Here is a 22,857-nt window from a genome sequence, read left to right as displayed (position 1 = left end):
GGCGGCGTGAGGACACCCGGGCCTCCTTGCCGCCGCAGCCGGGTCGGGGCGAACAGCTCCTACGGGGAGTCCAGGTGGCCAGCCGCGGCCAGGGGAGGGGGCGCCGGCGGCCCCCGCATTAGTGAGCAGCTTGCGCCCAGGAGGGCGAGAGCGCGCGACCCGCCAGGGGCCCGCCGCCGCCGCCGCCGCCGCGCCGCCCTCCCCCGCGCTGTCAGCCCCGCCGGGCGCAGCCGCCGCCGCAGCATCTTCTGCCCCTGCGCCCCCGCCAGCCCCGAGGAAGTCCCCGCCGAGGACCGGGGCCCCCGGGAGCGCAGGAGGAAAGACCAGACTCCCCCCAAACACGCAGATGCCGAGGATTGAAGCAGCCTAGCCAGAGCTTTCTGTGGATTAAAAAAATATACGATTTTTTTTTTTCCCTTGGCAGAAGAAAAGGAAAGGAAGACCAGCGGGGCTCTGCAAGGAAAAAAGGGATGTAACTCGTGGATACGTTTTTTTTTTCCACCCCTCAAACGTCTTGTTCTACTTTGTAAACATTTTCTTTTTTTAAACCCCAGCTCCAGCCGGACGCCCCCAGACCTCCGGGGGTGCGAGGAGGTGGTGTTTTTCATTTTGGGCTTTGCATATTTGGTTCTTAGATTTTTTGAGAGCCTTCTCATTTCGCCAGACATCTCATGTGGGGTGAAGTCCACTCGGCCCCCTCCTCCGAGTCTTCGTGTGCACGGAATTCGAGGAGATCCGGTTACTAAGGATATAGAGGAAAAAAATAAATCGCGTGCCTGCTTTTTTTTTTTTTTTAATTGCCTGTTTCTCCCCACCCCCAAATTAAGTTGCTTAGCAAGGGGGAGAGAGGCTTTTTCCTCCCTCCAGCAGCCCAGCCGAAAGCCTTTTCGTTTTTTGCCCCCGCGGATCTTCCATGTAGGAAGCCGAGGCTGGCGAGCCCGACACTCGGGAGCCGCTGCGGGGGGGCCTCTTTTTTGGGAGGCGCCGACCGGGGCAGGCTTCGCCGCCCCCAGGGAAGCGGCGGCCGCGTTCCTCCGGGGTGCGCCGGGGCCCGAGAGCCGCGCTCGGCGCGGGCCGCGCGGGGTGGGGCAGCCAGAGCGCAGGCCCCCGAGCCCCGGCGGGCGCCCCCGGGCCCCCGCGCGCGCCCCGGCCTCCGGGAGACTGGCGCATGCCACGGAGCGCCCCTCGGGCCGCCGCCGCTCCTGCCCGGGCCCCTGCTGCTGCTGCTGTCGCCTGCGCCTGCTGCCCCAACTCGGCGCCCGACTTCTTCATGGTGTGCGGAGGTCATGTTCGCTCCTTAGCCGGCAAACGACTTTTCTCCTCGCCTCCTCGCCCCGCATGTTCAGGACCAAACGATCTGCGCTCGTCCGGCGTCTCTGGAGGAGCCGCGCGCCCGGCGGCGAGGACGAGGAGGAGGGCGCGGGGGGAGGCGGAGGAGGAGGCGAGCTGCGGGGAGAAGGGGCGACGGACGGCCGGGCGCATGGGGCCGGTGGCGGCGGCGCGGGCAGGGCTGGCTGCTGCCTGGGCAAGGCGGTCAGAGGTGCCAAAGGTCACCACCATCCCCACCCCCCAGCCACGGGCGCCGGCGCGGCCGGGGGCGCCGAGGCGGATCTGAAGGCGCTCACGCACTCGGTGCTCAAGAAACTGAAGGAACGGCAGTTGGAGCTGCTGCTCCAGGCCGTGGAGTCCCGCGGCGGTACGCGCACCGCGTGCCTCCTGCTGCCCGGTCGCCTGGACTGCAGGCTGGGCCTGGGGGCGCCCGCCGGCTCGCAGCCCGCGCAGCCGCCCTCGTCCTACTCGCTCCCCCTCCTGCTGTGCAAAGTGTTCAGGTGGCCGGATCTCAGGCATTCCTCGGAAGTCAAGAGGCTGTGTTGCTGTGAATCTTACGGGAAGATCAACCCCGAGCTGGTGTGCTGCAACCCCCATCACCTTAGCCGACTCTGCGAACTAGGTAAGAAGTTATTCTGCGCCCACCCTCTTGCCTCCTCCCCCTGGCGCGCAAGTGGTAGAAGAACCCCCACTCTCCTGGGCTGTGTGTGTATGTGTGTGCAGCCGCCACCTCTCCGGAGGGGGGGGTTGTGTACATCCCCTCCTGGGAAGAGCCTTTAGGGACAAAAGTAGAGAAAGGACAAGGGGAATCTGCAAGGGCATTCCCTGGGGGTTCCCTTCCAGTTTTTCCTCCTCTGCTGCCCCGAGGTGGGCTGTGGGCACAGCTTGTGCACGCACTCCACAGACACGCGGCTCAAAATTTAAATGCCTTCATTTCCACAGCAGCTAGGCGGTGCAGAGACAAGGGGGGGTCACGCCTCCCCTGCACCCGGAAAAGCACTGAGGTGTGTGGCCGCGTTGGATTCGGGCCAGGCCCGCCGAGGAAGGTTGGGAGAAGCGAGTTGTAGAGGCTGGAAAGTCTCTTCTCCTTTAGTAAATAAGGACAGTCAGGTCGGGATACTCCCCGGCCCCGCAGCTCTGGGGTCTTGGGGCAAAGAAGGTTAGGATGGGAGGCAGGACTGGATACCCGCTCTCAAGCCAGCCAGCCAGGATGGAAAAGAGCAAGCGATCAGAAGTTGGGTGTCCCCAACTTTTTCCTTTCTTTCAGTAAAGCACACAGTGGACTATAGGGTGGTCTGCCCCCAGCGCCTCTGTGCCTTTGCTGCCCTTTTATTGCGCCAGGGCCTGGGCTTCGCCTCTGAGACCCCAGCCTCCCAGTCTTTTTCCTCCCAGCCTCCTCTGTTGCTTCCCGTTTCTCCACGTCTCTGTGCACAGCGGGGGATGTACCTCGGGCGCCCACAGATCCTCCCAAGTTCACCAGCGCACTTGGGGCGCGTCTCCCGGGTGGGCTGGGAATGGGGATCCCCGAGTTTCTGCGCGGGCGTGCAGCGGTGCGGCGGGAGGGGGGCGGGCGGGGTGAATTGCACCCCTGGGGGGCGGGGGCGGGGGCGGGGAGGGGGCTTTGTCGCTCCCCGCCCCGTGAACTGTGAAGTGCGCGGCCCGAGCCGGTGGTTTCCAGCCGGGCCGGCGGAGCGCGGCGGCGGCGGCGGCGGCGGCGGCGGCGGCGGCGGCGGCTGCAGACGTGGAGGAGCTGAGCGCCGAGGCTGGCGCCAGGCGGCCTCTTTTGTTTATCTGACAGCTAAATATCAAGGCAATCACCGCCTCGCGGCCCTGCCTCCAACCCCCACAGCTAAGACAAACAGTTGGGCTAAAAGAATGTCTCTGTTATCATAAGTTTCTATCTCTCTTTCTCATGGCTCGGCCTTTATTTTCTCTTACTTTTTTAATTCCAGAGTCTCCCCCTCCTCCTTACTCCAGATACCCGATGGATTTTCTCAAACCAACTGGTGAGTAGATGATTTTAAAAATACCCTTCCTATCTCAAGTTAGAAATGGAGCCTCTAGAACGCGGATTTTTTTATGTCTAGGCAGCGGCTTTGGGGAGGCGCTGGGCTTGCCCCGAGGTGGTTCTGGGTTTCCTCTGTTGGAAATTTGGTGGATTTTTCTGTTTTTGTTGTGGCTGGAGAGGGTGTGTGTGTGTGTGTGTGTGTGTGTGTGTGTGTGTGTGTGTAGATCTATCTATCTATCTATCTACTATGATTTTCTTTTTTGCAAAGATGTTTTTGTTCCTTTTTTGTGTATTTTCACTCTGTAACCAAATTGGCTCAGGTTTAACATGTGGAATTTGATCCACGAAGAAGTGTCTTGAGAGCCAAATAGGACAGGTTGATGGGAGCATTCGGAGAGTTTTGTGAGTGCCAGAAGAATCAGTGAGAAGAGTGGATAATTTGATGACCGAGGGAAGCCCGTTTCAAAGGTGCAGAGCAGGTCTTGGTTTGAAGTAAGAGCTTAGAAAATCTGAGAAGTAAAGGCAACAGCGTCCTGCTGGGTGTTCTGTGCTTCTGACACCTGCTAGTCAGCTCTGGCCTGCGTTTTCTCAGAATTCGAGCTCGGGACCATGCAGGTTTTTAGCATAACTCTGCCTGCCTGTTGCTTTGTCCCTGGATGGCCCAGGGCCAGAGCAAAAGCCCATTTGAGACTGGCACCAGCCCTGTTGCGGTTGTCTGTATTCAGCTTCTAGCTGGCAGTGCAGGGGCTCATCCTGTGGAGGTAACAGTGCCACGGGGCACAGGGGTCAGCAGAACGGGGCTTTGGGAGTGCCTCCAGGGATGGGCCCCACTGTCCCAGAGCGCCTTCTTAAAGCAGCGGGAGATGCCCTAGCTGAGGAGTACGGATTGTTAACCTCGGTCTTCAGGCCTGTATACTGATGCCTGAAAAATGCAACCCTTGTGACATCTTTCTTTTGCCAAGGTTCTGGGAGAAGGAGAAGTGAAGGGTTGGGCCCCATTTCTGTCTTGGAATTCACAAGTCCTTCCGCCTCATGAGTTTTGGCTGTTGGGCCTTTCCCCCCACTAATTAAAAGTTTTGCTGGGGCGTTGTCATAAATTAAATACTTTAATGAACGGTGTAACCAAAGCCCATGTTCTGCAGCCAGCCCCCCCCCCCCCCCCCCCCCCGGACTCCGCCGCTCCCTGAAGTCGGGAGGCGTTGCTGCCTGCCCGGTGCCTGTCTAATAAGTGGCCTGCAAAGCATGTGATATTTTGCTTTCGATTTACAAAACACCAGATAAATGGTCATTAATGAGGAGATAACCGGCTCTCTGTATTTGTAACAAACGTTAACTGAAATTCCCAAGCTCTGTTTTCTCAAAGAATGTAATTTGACTGGGCTTTTGGCATCAGGACCCAGAATTCTTTCATGAGGTTTGCTCTGTAAGGGGCCATCCCCGCCTGCCCCGTTTTTGTTTCTCCTTCTGTAGCCTTCCAATCTGGAGGGATTCCTTGCAAGAGAGAAAGACCAGTCACCTTGGCCCCAGGAGTAAAGATTGCTAGGGGTGAATAAATGCTCCCAGAAACCTCCTAAAACTGTAGAACAGAAGGGCCACAATTCTCCCGGGTTTCCTGCAGAGCTATCAGGATAAATCTGTTCGCAGGATTCAGGCGGTCCTTCTGCCAGGCCAGGACCTCATTTGCAGTGAGTGGAGTGATATATTTATTCATTAGCAAGTGTTGACATTAGGTAGCAAAATGTGTGTAAACAGAGAAGCCACAAAGACAGGAATGTGCCATTTCCAAGGGGGAGAAAAAGTTTTCCAGATCAGCCAATAGGAAGTGATTAACCTGCCAATCGGAAACTCAAACAGCTGGTTACTCACCCAAAACGTTTTGTTTAAAACCAAACAAGAAAGGGAATGAAAAAAGGCCCTGTCGTGGAAGGACGTGAGGTGGTACAGGCCATGCCCCTGTGGAAGGAACTGTCCCGACTTGCTGGAGGGCAGCCAGGTCTGGGAACCGTGGGGCTAGGGACAGGTCTGGGGCCGGTTTTGCCGGCTGCTGTGGCCAGGGCCAGGGCCGTTGAGGTCACACACACAGATGGGATGCTGCCCCCGCTTTTCGTCTTCACCTTGTACATGGGAGGAGAGTACTTGGCTGGGAAATTCAGATCAGCTGCTTGCTTTCTTGAGTGTGTGAGCCCCAGGTTGAAGTTTTGGTCTGGGGTGACTAGGTGAGAACCAGGAGCCAGGTTTTATAATGGACAGCTGTTAAAATCTTAACTGGCTACACAACGAAGGGAATCCCTTCTGTGAAGTCTCCAGCTTGGGAAGAGGTGGTGGGAAGGGAACTGGGGAAGGGACCTGGGTGCTAGGCGGTCCCAAACCAGTAGGATCTTCCGGGAAGGGTTAGACATACCTGAACCAAAGGGCAAGGTGGCTGTGACTTGTGACTATCTGAAGTCAAGAAGGCTCCTTCCTCTCCCGCAAGGGATAGGAACATGCTGTTCGAAAGTAGAACTTATGTTGTGGGGGGCGGGGGGGATGCTGAGGGGTTGCTATGTGGGCCCTGCTCCCTGTGTCCTCTGCATCTGATGGTGTGCAAGACTTCCCAGAATGGCTGGAGTTGAGGATGTTGCTGGGGACACTATATTTGCTTAGGCCAGGGTCCCAGGTGACCAGCACCCATTTGGTAGATCAAGCCTCCAAAGGGTAGTTGAGAAGTCTGGGATCTAGGCCTGCTTTTACCTCTTAACTCACCGTCTCCTAATTTTTCTGGGCCTCTGTAAATCTAGTTGATCAAAGAGTTAAGAGTTAGATGATTCGTTCATTTGCTCATTTATTGGTTCGTTCATTCATTCTACAGGCCTAATGATGTGCCTGCCTGAAAATGTGGATGATTCCCATGCAGTGGATTGTGCTCTATCCAGGGTTCATGGGAGCTGTGGATTGGGGCAGAAGCTGGGACATTGAGCGTGTGGTTGGGGGAGCGGGGCTGGGGCCCCTTGGGCCCCGGTGGCTCTTGGGAAGCTCAGAACTATGTTGACGAGAATATCTGAGCTCTCCTGGAACCATTCTCTTGGTGAGAGGAATAGAATCCCCAGCCCCTTCACCTTGTGCTCCTTGTACAGCTCATTCCTTGGCTGGTCCCCAGGCTTGCGTCTTCAAGGATTGTCTTTTTCTCCCAGAGAACCCAGCACTTACTGGGTGCTTGGTAATGTTTAATGGTGGATAAGAGCCAGGAATGGCCTAGAGCCTAGAGTGTGTGCATCCTGGGCCCTGGAGAGCTGGGGTCACAGGCAGAGGCTGAGACCCTGGCTTTGGACCTCTGTCTCTGGGTGAGGGCTGGGGGTGTGGCCTCTTGGACCTTTACGAGCCCTGCAGTAGCTTGAGGAGGTCAGTCTGGATGCTGAGGCCGTCTGGGCCTAACTACCTGCAGGGAAGAGTGAGGAGTTGGGCCCCTGGGGAGGGAGAGCTGTGGGATGGGCTGGATGAGCGCTCAACTCTTGCTCATGGCCCAGCTCACTGGGTGGCCCCCTGGGCTAGTCAGTGACGCCTCAGTTTACCAAGGTGCGGGTCCAACAGGTATACTTTAATACTTCACAGAGGTGGCGGGGAGGCCTAATTAATGTTTGTAAATCCCTCTTGAGATCAAAGGCTCTGCAGAAGGGCAGAGCACCATTTCATAAAAACGCTTGTGGTTGCCGGAGCTGGCTTACCTTTGATCTGAGACAGGCTGACACCTTGAATGTGGTCCCAGCTCTGCCCTGAGATGCCAGGCTCTTCCTTTGAAACCCACTTTGCCCCTGGGATTCAGCCAGCCAAAGCCGGAGGAAGGCAGGGGGCAGTGGCCGTGGATACGTCCTCCTGTTTAATGTGGGGGTGTCTTCCGCTTGTGGGTAGGTAAAACCTATCTCTCGAACATGGTGAAGGCCATCCAAGTAGTTTAAAAAGTGCAGGGTGTACACCATTTAACAAGCAGCTTCCATTTTCTGCTCCCCTATTGTTTTCCATTTGATTAAGTGTCTCCTGTAAAACTGTATATTCCTGTTAGGAATTACACTTTATCCTGATAAAATGAGATTACGCACACAGTCTTTTCTCTCTTGCTCTGCCTATGGCCCCCACTCCTCCCCTCTGCTCCCCCCCCCCCCCCCCACGCCCCTGTTGAGAATTCTTGAAAAGTTGTTCTTCCAGCCTGAGAGAGAATGCGGGAGACGGAAGGTTCTGGGATTAGAGAGAGAATCTCAGAGTTGGAGGGGTAGGCAGCAGAAATCCAGACGTGGTTTGGGGGCCCTGGGTAGGCCATGCTCAGTCCCTCCCCCCCCCCCTTTTATTGGGGAATGAAGGCTGCTGCTGGGCTACTAAATAAAGGATTCCAAATGGGCTTACTTGCCTCCGGGCTTCTCTTTCCATTGGCTTCCTGTTTGCCAGCGTGGCCAAGTGGTTCCAATGGGAAACTGGTAGAACACACCCCAGGTTCATCCTGCTGGTGACCTGGGGTGGTTGGGGGACGGGAATTGAACCATCTAACCCAGTGTGCTTGCAGTGGAGCCACGAAGCCCCTTTCCGGAGCCGGCCTCTCACTATGGCCCTCAGTTTGGCCTTGGCAGTGATGCATGATGAGCTTTCAGGGTCTTGTGTACTTTTGTTTCATGGGGCTAATTAGTTGTGTTTCGTGGGCATTAGGTTTTGGTTTAATTGCTCGGAGGGAGGTTGTGGAGTCTGTTTCTCAGCTAGAATTGTCATTAGCCTCGTTAGCGTTTAGGTCACCGTGCTAAGCACCTGAGGGTGACAGAAACATTGAAGAGAAGCTTATAGGCTGGTTAGGGCTTACAGGATCTGAAGGTAAAAGATGAGCAAAGTCGGCAGAAGGGAATTCCAAGTGCCGGATGCCAGAAAAATTTTATAGGAACCAAGGGCAAGGGAGCCTTGCAGGTCTGGGGCTGCCCGGGAAGGTTTCCAGAGAGGAGTTTGGACCAGGCCTAGAAGGAGGTAGAACGTTTCCCCTTCAGCTGGGAGCCTTGTTCTCGGTCCTGATGTGCCGGTGGCTTTATACAGGTGTGCACATGAGTAAGATTCGTTGGGTTCTTTTTATTTTATTTTAATTCAAAAATGTTTTTCATGTTTATTTATTTTGAGAGGGAGACAGAGCACCAGCAGGGAAGGGGCAGAGAGAGGGGGGGAGAGAGAGAGAGAGAGAGAGGGAGAGAAAGAGAGACAGACAGAGACCGAGAGAGAGAATCCCAAGCAGGCTCTGTGCTGACAGGGCAGAGCCCGACCCCGGGATCCATCCCATCAACCTCGAGATCACGACCTGAGCCGAGATCTAGTGCCGGACGCTTAACCGGCCGAGTCACCCAGGCGCCCACCATGGGGTTGTCCTTGAGATTTGTATGCCTCATTATACTTCTGATACATTAGTTAAAAGAGAAAAAAGTCCCTCAGCCCAAGGGCAGTCTTGAGAAAGTCCTGAAGAACTGGGAAGTCTAACAAGATGAGGGAGACACTGGTCTATGGGAGTGGCAGAGAGGCCCCTGGATCTACAGGAAGGCTTCACCTTGGGGGTTGAGAGCAGAGCCCAGGCTTCCTTTGACCTTGGGAACTACCTGGTTTCCTCAATGGGGGACTTGCAATAAAAGAGAAATTCCAGCCAGTCTGCGATCGAGCCTGACTTGACTAATGATTAACTGGCTGCCCAGAGCCCAGACCGGTGACAAGGTGCTGTGGTCTGTCTTCTGATGGGCAGCGAAGCCTGAGCAGACCATTAATAATCAGCATCGCGGTGGGGAGTCAGCTGTTTGGAATGTGTGGTTTCTCTTTAATGCTGTTTAGAATGTGCTTAAAAATTAATCTTGGTGTTTTTATTTATTTGTTTGTGTATTTATTTCTCTCCTTTTCACATCCACAGCAGACTGTCCAGATGCTGTGCCTTCCTCCGCTGAAACAGGGGGAACGAATTATCTGGCCCCTGGGGGGCTTTCAGGTGAGACATTTTCTCTTATTTCCCTGGCAGTTTCAAGACCTCTTGAAATGACTGGAGACGAGAGGAATCGGGGTGGCCCTTCTGCCACCCCAGCTGGTCTGGAATTAATTCTCACTTTTATGTGCTTGAACTGGATGCATCCGTGGTGACTCTGGCCCTTGAGCTCGCCATTGTGCAGTCCCTTACGCATCAGGACCCTGGGCCTGCTCTGTTGAGGAAGTGGGGGCCAGCTGGGGACTGGCATGATGCTGTGTTTCATGGTTATTGTTAAAGCAGCTACTGGCTCTGGGGGCTTCCGCTCGGTGACTTTGGCATTAGTTCATGGGTTTAAGCTTAAGCTCTTTCTTGCACTTGCCCTTAGTGCATGGAGTGCCTTGAAAGGGGATCGATCCACCTTTTGGGAACCCGTTGAAGACAGATCCCAGGCGTAGGGTGGGAGTTCAACGCAGATGTCCTTGATGCTTCTGTGCAGGTTTTAATTCCCAGTCTAGCTTTAGTGCAGGATTCTGTAGTGCGTATCCGGAGACGGGAGCCACAGGATGGAGGCACTGAGGACAGTAGAGACTTGGCAGTGCTACCCGGGAGGGAAGGTCTGGAATGCCAGTGCTGGAGGGTTATGGGAATGAGGGAGGTAGCCTGAGCATCACTGCCCCTGAGGGGCATGAGAAGAGAGTCATAAACTTGTAGGAGCTCATTAGCAACGTAAGTAGGAAGCATTTTCCTCTTTTTCAAAAGACATCCTATTTCTACCTGATTTTCCCACCCAGTGTGCCGTCTCTGGATTTTCCAAGAGCCAGCTAAAGCAAGAGGGAGAGTCACCCGGTTGGGGGGGGCGGGTAGGGGTAGGGGAGAAATTCCAGGGTTCCGTGCATTTGTCGTTGCTTGCCTCTGGGACGTTGGCAGAGGAGCATGGCGGCTCAGATGGAACCGTCTGGGGGGGCTGCTGTGGTGTGCCCTCTTTTGTGAGGTGACCTCTTATTGGCTGGATGCTGCCTCTAAGGCCATGGTCACGCTCATCCTGGCCAGCCCCTCCCAGGCTCTCCTGTCCAGGAACGGAGCTTGCTGAGGACGCCTTTAGGAAGACCCTTGTTTGTTTTTATTTCAGGGCAATATATACTCTTGTCTTATCTGCCGCAGAGGGTATTGTTTACACAAAGCTCCTAATGAGAAGTGGGCAGGAAGAAGAGGGACCCGGTGAGGGGCGGGGGGACCGCGGCGGTGGAGGAGGGAGAACATGCTGGAACGGGTGAACTGCGTCTTTTCTGCTTTCTAAGGCTGAGAAAGTTCCTGAAAGAAAGAAGGCCAAGAAGAGGAGAGGGTCTGGGCAAAATAACACACTCAGGATGTTGTTCGATGGGTTTATTTTTTAAATCCTGAATGTGCAGGGAGGAGCCCCAGCCCTTTTGAACCACATGAAATAAGCAAGGGAAGTGGTAGCTTTTGAAAGGGGGCTTTTCGGAAGGGTTGTCTTATTGATAACATCTTGTCTGTCTTGTCTGCTGGAGGAAATGACGACACCAAGCCGAGCATCTCCTTCCTCGGCCCCGTGCAGCCCTATTTGAGTTAGGTGGGCTTTCTGTTCCCAAAGCCATTCCAGTCCTAGAAAGAAACCGGGACGGGGGGGGGGGGGGGGGGGGGGGGAGGGGGAGGTGAGTAAAACAATTATTAACTGCTCTCCCCGCCCCCCCAAGGTAATTGCAACCATTTAGATTACTGAGGCGCTGCTTGGGAGGAGGAGTGGTTGTCTCTGAAGGGATCGAATGGTTTAACAAAACTGCAAAAAAGAAAAAGACCAGGGGGCCTCCACATGAAAGAGCATTTGTTTTGAATTTTAGCTCTTAATTTACTAATTCCCAAGGCTTCAAAGTTTGAGCTCTTTCTTCTTTCCGTTCGGAGTTGGAACAGCTTATTAATAATGTGCTGTGGGGGGAAATTGAAGGAACTTGAGTTTTGGGTTGGCGCCCAGTGGTTTGGGGGGTGTCAGGGGAGGCGATGGGCACAGAGAAACCCAGGAATACACCCTTTGTGGCGAGAGTGCCCCCGAAAAGATGGTTTAATGGCCCGGGTCCAGGACGAGGGTTTTGCAGATGGAGAGAGCCCAGACCTCGTCCTTCCTAAGTTGATCTTTCCATGGGGGGGGTTGGCTTGGGTGTGTCCACCTTAGAGGGTGAGGCTGGTGGGGGCTGTGGAGACGTAGCCGAGTGGGACAGGGCTGCGTGGGGGAAGGGGTTAGCAGAGGCTGGAAGGTGGGAGTCTGCTTCAGGAAGTGGGGGGGCACTGGGCATCAAGGTGGGGAGCGGTGAACGCGCTCAGAAGGATTTGCCCCCTCCTCCCCCTTGAAATAACCTCTCTGAGTGTCTCTTTCACAGGCCCTGTGTGCTGTTTTCCTTCCTGTCCTGCCCTGGCTGAGAGCGGGCTTAATGAATGGGGCTCAGTTTAGGGTGGGAGGAAGGTCGGGAGCGGGAGCCAGGGCTTGATTCTCTTGGCAAGGGAAGAAGGGAAAGAAAAAACAGCCAAATGTGAAAATGTGGTGCCTCGGAGGTGGGGGTGGGGGTGTGCTCAAAGGCATTCCCCTCCTGAACTGCCGGGGTGACTCCAAGGCTGGCCCTTCCCTCTCATGCGAGGAAGGGGAGTGGGCGGGTGGGAGCCCTGGGAGCAGGCCCGCTGGCTGCACTTGAAGTTCCAGCCTTGCAGCTTGGGTCTGGCCGGGGAGGCGACAGGCCCAGGCCTCCGGGACTTGCAGGGAAACATACCCCACCCCTGCAAGTTTCCTCAGTCTGGGAAAAACGGCACATTTTTAGAAGGCTGTGACTCGGTTCCAGGAGATTGTACTTTCATTTCTGACAGCCGGCTCTCTGAGACAGATGGATTGCTTGGTGCATGGTTTGGTGTGTGCGTGTGTGCGCACGCGTGTGCTGCAGACGTACAGATAGCCGATCCCGTGCACAGAACACACGAGCAGGCAGGTGCCCGCAGGCAGGCTGTGGGATGGGCCAAGGGGTAGGCGGACGGCAGGGTATGCACTCTGGGGGTCGGGGGCGGAGTGTTGGTGCATTGGGTCTGAACTGGGATCTGGCAGCGCTTAGTTAAGCTCTGGGCAGACAGTGCCTTTTCAAAGGCGTGCATCTCTAGAATAAGCCCTTGCTGCTGGAGTGTCTGTGTCCTGGCCCAGGAAGACCCACCTTTGGAGAGGTCTGCTGTTGAGGGGAAGCTTCTTCGTTCGGCTCAGTGGTGGTGGGAGGGGGAAGGATTTGCTCCCGGAGCTTTCACCGTCTCCCTGGTGATCAAAAGCATGTGCTAGAAGCCGCCATGTTTGCAGCCTCCATCTGGAGTCCCCGGTGGGGCTCTCTCGTTTAGCTCGTCTGCTGTCCTGGTTTGGGCAGGATGGAGGAGCACCGTCTCGCCTGCAGATTCTGGGTTGTTCAGCCATAGACCCATCCTTCAGCCTCCTCCTGTATGTATTAATGTCTGGAGCTGGCTGGGCCTCCGCCGTCAGTGCTTCCTTGGGTTGGGACACGGATTGGAGGCCAACACTTTGTACTTCTTTAAACTTCAAGAGAGACGCCACCGTGGATTTCAAGGAAGGAGCTGGGAGGCAGTGGTGACATAGGTACTGACGTGTCTCGCGGGGCTTGTTGGGGGGAGTTGAGGGAGCCCCAACTCTTGGCTGCGTAGAGTCATGCTTCTTGGAGAGACGCCGTCCCACCAGCCTAAGGGAGGCCAACTCCTTTGCAGGCTCTCCTTTGTTTAGCTTCTGGTTGCCACTTCTGGGTGATGGGAGGTCAGCGGCCACTCCTGGAACTTGTCTCTTCCTTCTCTTTGGTCCCTGCAGGCGTCTTGGATTGCCTCAGAGAGACAAGAGTCTTCAAAAATATCTATCTAATCAGAAAATGTGGTTCCGGCTCCGTCCAAGTAGTAAATTTAGGCTCAAAGCAAGGAGCTTAGGAAAGTTTGCTTCATCTTGTTCATCAGATACCTGTGAACAAGTCCTTATTGTCTGGCTTGGAGTGGCGATGGGACACTGGGAATTTGGGACCCGGGTGGCTGTTGCCGTGTTTTTGTGTCTCCTTCCTCTGCCTGGGAACGAGCAGCTTGTGGTTTTTGCTGAGGTCTCTAATGTTTGGGGGAGTCAGATGGACCAGCACATGTGACTGTGAGTGAGCTTCCTTACCTGCCCACTCCCTTACACCCCAGATCCAGACAGTCTGGATCTCTAGGGACTCAGCCCATATCTCCCGAAATGCCAGTGTAATGACTCGGGCCTCTGTCGGCTCACCTGCTGCACACTTACTCCCCAGTGAAGGACCGGTCCTGGACAGCAGCTCAGGTTTTTGCAATGCTCGAGGTCATGCTCCCGGCCCTGGATGAAACCCCCTTTGTCCTGGAAAGAATGAGGTAGTCAGGCAGGGGTTAAATGCAGGGAGACAGCATTTAAAGTCTCTGGAGCAAATCTGGGCTGCTCTCCTGGCCAGACTGGACGGGCTTCCGCCTCATGCATCCTGTCACTGAGGCAGAATAGGGCCTCCCAGCAAAGGGGCAGGGGGCCAGGTAAGGGCCGGGTTCTGTCCGGAGTCGCTTCTGGGTAAAGTCCAGCACATTAAATCTCACCGTTCGCCTTGGACTTTCCCTTAGCCGGGCTGTAGCCTGGTGGCCTTCTAGACCTATAGGACCTCGCTGGCAAGCTCCGAGCCAGTAGGGCAGTGAACAAGGAAGACATGCCAAAGTCATGCTCCAGTTTGACTTCCTCTGCATCTTTATTGTTGCTGTTACTACACCAAAATATTGGTCCCGCCAGTGCTGTGATTGCCTTCGCCGCAGTGGCAACTTCAAAGCAGGTGCGAGCAACCCTGGCGAGAGAAAACAAGGCCCAGGGTGGGAGTGCCAGATAGATGTGCCTCCAACATCAGGAGACCCTGGGATCTTCTGAATCACAGTCCCCGCGGGTGGGGACCCAGGATCGGTATGTTTTGAAGCTCCCCGGGTGATGGCAGTGTGCCGACAAGTCGAGGAACCCCTCATGGAAGGGGAAGGAGGGGTCTGTGTCCCCGTGGGGGATCTCTGGCGGCTTCTCTTGGTGGCCGGGCAGGTTTTCTGTGATTCCCTGTCTGCTCCCGTAGTGAAGAATTTGAGCCTCTGGCTCAATGAGCCTCTTCTCAAATAAGATTTTTGCTGCATTGTAAGAACTTGACAAGGTGCATTAACTTTGCACCTTCCTCCAGTTGACTTTGCTGTTGTTAATGACCTTGTAAAAGCGACCCGCGGGACAGAGTTTCCTTTTGGGGTGATAACAGTGTTCTGGAACTAGATAGTGGTGATGGTTACACACAGCTCTGTGAATGCACTCAGTGTCACCAATGGTAAATTTTATGTTATGTGTATTTTACCACAGTTTTTAAAAGTAGTGACCTGTGGTGGCTTTTAAATATATTTTAGATAATCAAGAACGGTGATTCCAGAAACTAAAAGTGGAGAGACTTGTGTTTGGTGCCTGGGATCCACCGTTGACAGACAGTCGTGTTGCCAAAGGACTTCTGAGGTCTCCTGGGTTGGGGGTGGGGGGGGCCCTTTGATGGGCTGGGAGCCTGTCTCTCTGACTCTTACTACCTGAAGAAGCAGGGAGAAGCGGGCGCATCTCTGTGTTGATTTTTTTTTTTTTTTTTGACCTTCCCTTTTCCATGCGGGTTGCAGAAATGAGAGGCAGGAAAGTTCCCTGTGGTTCTTTCCCAGCCTGACCTTTCTGCAGGGGAAGTGAGTGCACTTCTTCCCGCTCTGCCCCAGATGCCATTTTCCCCTGGTCTACCCAGCCCGGTTCCCTGCACCCTCGCCAGCCCAGGGATTGGAGACCGAGGGTGACGCAGGGGCTGTCCCTCAAAGTCCCGGGCCTCCTGACCCCTTGCCCCTCCCCCGCGATCCAGACCCTTTCCCCGGCTCTACTCCCAAGGCCCCTGGTCCATGTGACCTTCCCACTGAGGTTATAGGGCTGCAGAGGTGGGCAGGTGACTTCCCCGGAGCCCTCCCTTTGCAGGAGACTCGTGAAAGGATCCTGTGCGCCGCGGCCGCTGGGAGGTCACCACTGGTCCTACCATCTTCCTCGCTCAGTATTGAATGGCTAGCCCAGAGGCTGGCTGTGTGCCTACTGTCACAGAGAGGCTTCCTCTCTGGGCTATTTTCAGCGGGAAGATATTATTAACTGCTGAGGCACAGTTCTCAATTTAGTGGCTAACACACCAAGAAAGCAACACTCACTTTGTCAGCGGCAGCTCTACGCAAACACGCCGGGCTGCTCCCAGCCCCTTCCCCGTCTCCCCGTGGGGTGTCCTTGGGGATCTGGGGCGGAGAAGCTGTCTGCCACCAAGAGATCGAACCGTTTTAATTGAGCCAATCGTTTAAAGGTGTAGGACACGGTAGTGTTTATATCCTGAGGTGGGGAGATTCTGTGTTGGGAATGGGGACCCCAGATGGAAAAAGGAACTTTCTGTGGAGTTGAGGACCGTCATTTAAAACAGAGTGATAACTTTCACCTTGTAAGCGAACAGGAAATACTGGGAATAAGACAGGAAATTGCATCTTTTCCTTCTATAAGAAGAACTCCAGAAAAAAGTTGTTCATGAAAGGTAGCGGCTAAGATGAGGCCAGCCTTTTTTTTTTTTTTTTTTTGCGGGGGGGGGGGGGCTGGGTTTCTCCCCCCTTCTTCCTTTCCACTCCCACGAGAACTTTTAGGCCATTTTGTTTAAGAAAGAGGCTGTTTGAGAACTTTATGTTATTTTTATTATTTAAAAAAATATTTTACCAGAAGGGTCACCTTCAGTTGAAATGTTAACTGCAGCCTTATTTCCTGGTTCACTAAAGAATCTTTCATGATTTTTTTCAGCTTCCTTCCCCAAATGGTGAGGCCAAGCGGCTCTTGGCTGGAAGCGAATTTTGGTTTGGCTGCTCGAGGTCCTCCACACTGAGCCCCACCCAGGGTCATTAGCTCCGTTTTAACTTGCAAAAGAAAAAAAAACCTCTTTTTGGTAGGGGGTGGGTAAGAATTCGTTCGTGCCCGCAGTGTTCCACGTGCCCGCAGTGTTCCACCCCAGCGTTGCCTTCCCCTAACGCGGGTGCCTGGCCTGGGGCAGATTAGAAGTCAAGGCTGCCTCGAGGCCAGTCCTGTGTCCACCCCAGCAGCCTCCAGGAATTCCTTCCCTTCTGAGACTGTTTCCTGGGTGCTAGTGAGGAGTGGAGGGAAACAGGCTTCAGAGCTCTCCTGGTACAGCTCTGCTCTGCCCTGGGGGGACTGCACCCAGTCACCCAGAAGCTTCCCCCAGAAAGAGGGCTTGCCACAGCCTCATGTGGTGTGGAGAAGTAGGCGGTATATTGTCCTGGGTGTAAAAGCGGTTTCCATTTACTCATCTCTGGGTTTCTGAGTCCCCTCTTGGACGATGTCATTCATCGTTCTGGTGACAGGGGCTAGTGCCCTGACCCATGCTGCTAAGGGGCCCTCTTTAGGCTGGAGGTCGGAAAGAGATTTGTGTGTGGCTTGCTTGCTCCCCACTCACTCCGGTCCCCCACCCCAGCTTTTTTTCCTTAGCGTGCGTTGTTTTGTTTTCATAACACAACAAGAGCCCTGGGGTGTGTAAGAGCATTGTTGAACACTCGGTGAGGGTAACTTGTCCAAACAGAGCAGGACGCCAAGGCAGAATGCTGTGGGCAGGTGGTGTGCCCACAGAGGTTGCCGGGCCGGCGCCTGGCTTGGAAACACCTCCGGATCTGCCGCAGCTGGCTGGGAAGTAGGTGAGGACAGGGGCTTCTCTCTGCCCGTCTCCCCTGGGAACTGGGACACGGCCTGGGCCTTTCTGGCTGACCCCTGCCTGGAAGGCATGCTCCCCTCCCAGCCAGGTTCCCTCGTACCTCCCTCTGGCAGGTGTCAGGCTGGGTGGACCACCTGTTCTGGGAGAAGCCAGCCTGTCTCCGGCTCATTCATATAGTGATTATTTATTGAGCACCTACTATGTGCCAGCCTCTGCAGTTTTGGGGCTGCCAGAGCCGGAACGAAGAGCAGCATGCAGTGGTTTGTCTGGAGGGCTTTTGGGGTCAGCGAGGTGGAGGCTCTTTCTTGCACGGGATTTGGCTCTGTCTGGAGTACAGACAGAGGGCGGCTTCTCAGGCAATTTCTACAGGACAGAAGGAGCTTGGGCTCGGAGCCGGGCCGTAGGTGTTGTGAGACGCGGTAGAGGTGCAGGGATGGGCCCCTGGGGTGATTGTCTGAGCACGCCGGGTTGGCAAGAGCTTTTCTGTCATCGGCTTTTGCCTCTGCTTTGGTTGTGTGGTCTGTTGAGAGTTGAGATAAAACAAAGCTTGTGGATAAACAGAGGTCTGTCTCCTCGGGCTCCATCACACCCTCCCCCCCCCCCAGCCCCCGATTGTAAGATAATAAGCAGTAACCTTAGGAGGTACAGTTATAATCCAGACCCTGGTATAGTACCTGGGAGTGCTGTGTGGAGCAGAGGTGACCAGCCTTCCAGCCTTGCACTGGCTTAGCCCCGGGGGGGGGGGGGGGGGCACCAGACACAGATGTCTGGAGAGATAGTATTTAATGTCTTGACAGCCACAGGGCAGGTGGGCTATCTTCAAAGCTCTGGAGCTTGACTTTCCCTTTAGAACTCCTGTGGGCTTTTGCAGATGCAACTCTTGCTTTTAAATTTTCAGTCTGATGGTCAAACCCATTTCTGAGATGCCGGCCCCATGTCGGAGGCCCCTAGCGGTGGTTTTGTACAGGGTGGTCGAATATGCAGTGACCAAAGTGTTTTCATTTCCGCGCTCATCCTGTCCCTGCCTGTTTCCCCCAGGCTGACCCGATGGCTCTGTTCTTGGAGGTCCCTCATTTAATTTATCTATCTAGTTTATCTACTACTGTGCTGTGGAACCCCACTGGCCAGAAACAAATCAGAGCTGGTTTGGCTTGGGGTTTGATCAGGGCAGAAAGGGAAGAACTGATCTCAACCCCAGTTTCATCTTGTCAACGTTGGGAGTTTCTGTCCGAAGACAGCTCAGTTAACTGGCCAGGGACTGTTCGCGGCCCTCGGGTTTGTTCATTTGAGAGTCGCCTTTTTACTTTTAACTTGGGGCTGGTCGCTCAACAGGAACAGAAACAGTAAGACGCCAGGCTGTGCTTTCTGTGGACTCACCTTTTTGCATTTGCCACTCGGAGGTTCAATAGTTGTCCCCATCACCCTATCCCGGCTTCCACTGCTTCCGGGCACCTAACAAGAAGCTGGAAATGTCGCCTTGCCCAGTAGGCCGAATGAACTTCTGAGGCCACCAAAGGGTCTTGAAGAGCTGCTCAGCCCAGAAAGTGCTTGGGGACCTCGCCCGCCCCAGGGCAGCCTCTTAGCCAGCACAGCCCCTCCCCCTCATTAATGAGTAACCCAGAGGGAGAAGCTGGGTGCGTTGTACAGCTCTTAGAAATAGGCCCATCTCCAGCTTAGTGGGGTCACAGTTCAAACCCTGCTGAGAGGGGTTTCCTGGGGGGAGAGGCCTGGGGTGAGGGGCATGCAAAGATTGAGAAGCAACCCCCACCCCCAACTCCGGTCTCCGAGTCCTGGGAGGGCACCTGGAGAATGACAGTGGGAGGGAGAGCCCCCTCCAGGGCCACACCTGTCCTGGGGCCTCCGTTGTTTTGTTTTGGTTTTTTTTTTTTTCCCTCATCTGCAATGTAAGAGATTGGACCTGGTCTCTCCAAGTCCCCATGCCAGAATCTTGCAAGACCTCCCGTGATCTGTGTGGTCTCTGGTTCTTGGATTTGAGGGTTTGTGGGAATGAGACCCCCTGTTGCTGAGGTGGTGGGTAGCTAATGGCCTCTTGCCTACTGAATAAAAAGATTATAGTTCTTCACATTTCTTGGCTTGCAAACCTCCGGAGAATGAGTGAAAGTTGAGGAATCTTTCTTTCCCCGTAAAAATGCGGCTGCATATCAGCATTTGCATACATTTCCAGGGGGTCTTTATCCTTGTGATGGGCGGAGGCCCACCAGTGAATCCCCTGTACTTAAGGCAGTCAGGTTAATGGGGGAGCACGAGAAAGCATTAGAAGAGGTAGGGCCTTCTTCTGTTCCCTTTCCCTTCCCCTTCCCTTCTCCTTCCCCTTCCCTTCTTTTTGGGCAAAATATACCCAACATTTACCATCCTGACCATTTTTTTTTTTAAGTTTATTTTGAGAGAGCATGAGCAGGGGAGGGGAAGAGAGAGAGAGAGAGGAGAGAGAGAGAGAGAGAGAGAGAGAGAGAGAGAGAATCCCAAGCAGGCTGTGCCATGGTAGAGCCCAAGGGAGGGCCCCGAGCTCATGAAACTGAGATCATGACCTGAGCTGAGATCAAGAGTCTGAAGACACTTCACCGACTGAGCCACCCAGGAGCTCCATGCATCCTGACCATTTCTGAGTGCACAGCTGGGTGGTGTTAAGTCTGTCACATCCCCGTTCACCCACCATCCATCTCCAGAACCTTTTCACTTGCCCAGACTGAGACTCTGTCTCCACTAAACACTAGCTGCCCCCCTCCCCCACCCAGTCCATCTCTCCCCTGGCAGCCGCCATTCTGCTTTCAGTCTGTGTGAACTTGACTCCTTTGGGTACCACATATGAGTGGAATAGCACCATATTTGACCTTTTGCCTCTGGCTTATTTCACTCAGCATACTGTCTTCAAGGTTCATCCGGGTTGTAACCTGTGTCAGAATTGCCTTTCTTTTTTAGTGTGTGTGTGTGTGTGTGTGTGTGTGTGTGTGTGTGTGTCTTTATTCATTCATCCTTCAGTGGACACACTTGGGTTGCTCCCACTCTTTGGCTGTTGTGAATAATGCTGCTATGACCATGGGTGTGTGCATAATCTCTTCAAAACTTTTCTGGACATATACCCAGAAATGGAGTTTCTGGGTCATGTGGTGACTCCATGTTTAGTTTTTGAGGCACCGTCATAGGGCAGGGCCATCATGACTTGTGTCTCTGTGTGGATCGATCGCGTGGGGTGGGCAAGTCAGACCAGCCGTCACTCCTGGATGCAGCTGGGTGGGTTTCTGGGTGAGCCCTGGTGCAGGGGGAGTGAGAGAAGGGTAGGGGTGGCAGTGGGGGTGCTGAGTGTCCTTGCGTGGGAGTGGGGGGGCAGCCTGGCTCTCTGCAAAGTAATACAAGCCACATTGGAACCCAAAAAGAGTGTCTGGCCCGGAGTCCTCTGAAATATGGGGCACACAGCACAGAGCAGCCATAGCGATTTATGGTGGGCTCCAGGGGGCCTTGCCATGGCAAGTGCAGGCTGGGGGAGGCTTCATCCCTCTTTCACGGGGAGGGCCTGGGGCAGGCCCCAGGCCTAGGAGGCCCTGGTGCTTTGGGGGTGAAAGGGCTGGGATGGCTGGACAGTGAGTGTGTCAAAGCCAGAGAGATTAGATTACAGAGGCAGACAGAAGTAATGATTAACTTTTCCAGTCTGCCTACTGTTGTTTTTCCCTGTGAGCACAGTGCGGGCCTGGCCTGGCCAGGCCCTGGTGTTGGGTTGTAAAGAAAGAAGGAATGACGGCTCTCGCGAGCTGGGTGGGGGGAGCCAGGAGCTGGCCGGAGAAGGGAGCCTTTTCCATCAGATCCCGCGTTGGAATTTATTGGCCGGAATGCAGTAAATGTTCAAAATGCCATCCCATCCAACAGTTTTCATAATTGTTATGGAACAAGGGGAGCTGGGGGAGGGGAGGGATGAAAAGGACTTTTGTTCCTCCCTGTGTTTTTCCACGTCTTCGATGGTTTTTCTACCCCCTAGAAAAGCTGGAGCTGTGTGGGGGGATGGGAGGGGCAGGGCAGGGCCTGCGACTGGGTCCTGTAACACTGTACTGCCTTTTGGGGCCCCGGAGGTCAGTGTGCATGGGGCTTTATTAAAATGAGGCCCACAGCAAAGGCAGGCCAGAACTGTTCTGTACCTCTGGGGGTGTGTCCTTTAAAACAGTTGACATATGCATCCATTTTTATCAAGATCCTCACTGGGCTTTAGTGTGTATCCTATGTACTTAGAAGGGGTCAACACAAAAGAAAATGCGGGACTTTTTGGTGGTTTAAGAGAAGATCCTTTTGTTGGATTCATGTACGCATTCCCACTTGGGAATCCACATGTGGAATTTGTTGGGGGGGCCTGGGGGGAGGGCTAGCTCTGGACTCTCTCCAGGAGGGAGGCGGTTGGGTCAGCTTAGAGATTTGACTTGGACATCTTGTGTCTTCCTGGGACTGGCCGGGGTCATACCCCGTGGACGGGCAGGTGAACAGATAATGCCATGCGGGTCGGGGGGGGGGGGGGGCGGCGCTGTATGTGTGCAGGTGTGTGAACCCCCTTTCTGAAAAGAGTGGCTTAGTTATTTAGGGGGGGAATGGTGGGAGCTTTGTGGTACATGAGGGAGGGGAAGAGTCTTGAAATTCAAACTCGAGAAATGATGAGGCTGGGTGCATACCAACAACAGCCAGAGAGGCCCATTTACTGTAAATATTATGAATGGAGTTGGCCAGGCTGGGAGTCCCCACCCTTCCTCTGAGTCCTCTCGGAGCCGGGCAGAGCTGGCCTCCTCAGAAGGCAGGCAGCCGGGTACACGCTATAATTTGCATGGCTGAAGACTGGAGCACAGGAAGCCGTGTCAGCCCGGCTGGCGAGACAGACGAGAGCTTTTGATTTGTGTGGCTTCCCTCCCCTGCCCGGCACTACCCTCAATTATATTCTCCGCTGGCCAAATAACTTCTCTTAGGAGGGACCCCCAGGATGGGGGCTTTAGACTTGAACGTTTGAGGGGCCTTGGGAGACGGGGCTGGGGCCAGTTGGGGGAGCGGGGGGGGGGGGGAGTACGTTGTAGCTTTAGTAACTGATTACTCATCATCATTAGTCTGTAAGGCAGAGTCACGAATCAGTCTTCCAGACGAACAGGATCTGCCAAATTTGTAAGCTTGAGAGACCTCTCAGGAGGAGGAGGGTGATGATGGGTGAGGAACTTAAGGGCACCAAGCCTGGGCAGACCCTCCTCCCCTGGGGATCCACCTTTTCCCGAGGGCCACGAAAGACAAGACAGAAGGGACACAAGTTTGTAACTTGAAGTTCTTAAAGAAAAAATTGGTTTACAGGTGGACACAGCAAAGTCTGCCTCATATTTCCTTTTCCTTTTGATTTTGTTTTTATCATTGCAAATTGAATGCAAAAATGTGCCCTGCTCCCCGAAGTGATTTTCTTATTCTCCTGAACATAATAAAAATAAATGGAAGGAGCGTTCATAGGGATGGGGCATTTCTGTGATTCAGAGTGTAGCCAGGGGGCTGTCAGAGCCCCAAGGTGGCCTGCTGTGCCCCAGCCTCCTTCACATGAGTTGTGGATGGGTGGGTCAGACTGAGACTCTTCGAGGGCAAGCCATTTGGCCAGGATCGAAGAGCAGCATGCTGCCAAAGAAACCGGTTCATTCCCTGCTTGGTACGAGGGAGCTGGACCCCACACTCAGCCCTAAAGTAGGAATCACGTTTCCAGAATGTGTTTTGGAAGGACGCGTCTTTTTCCCCCTCTAGCA

General features: G+C 54.4%; 1 protein-coding gene across 2 annotated transcripts in view; it reads left to right on the top strand.

Annotated features, from left to right (window-relative positions):
* The first annotated feature begins 1,338 nt into the window (after positions 1 to 1,338).
* The window catches only part of SMAD7 (SMAD family member 7), a 29,503-nt gene continuing 7,984 nt past the window's right edge, over positions 1,339 to 22,857 (top strand). Inside the window, exons 1-3 of one of the 2 annotated variants that reach the window (XM_027055347.2) lie at positions 1,339 to 1,951; positions 3,282 to 3,335; positions 9,234 to 9,305. In XM_027055347.2, the coding sequence (XP_026911148.1) occupies positions 1,339 to 1,951; positions 3,282 to 3,335; positions 9,234 to 9,305 (739 nt within the window). Of the gene's footprint in view, positions 1,952 to 3,281; positions 3,336 to 9,230; positions 9,306 to 22,857 lie in introns of both variants that reach the window. The other variant, XM_027055350.2, reaches the window with a different exon arrangement.

The sequence above is a fragment of the Acinonyx jubatus genome, chromosome D3 (genome assembly GCF_027475565.1).
Source record: "Acinonyx jubatus isolate Ajub_Pintada_27869175 chromosome D3, VMU_Ajub_asm_v1.0, whole genome shotgun sequence".
NCBI lineage: Eukaryota > Metazoa > Chordata > Mammalia > Carnivora > Felidae > Acinonyx > Acinonyx jubatus.
Note: the sequence above shows the minus strand (reverse complement) of the source record. Positions and strands in the feature narration are given on the sequence as shown.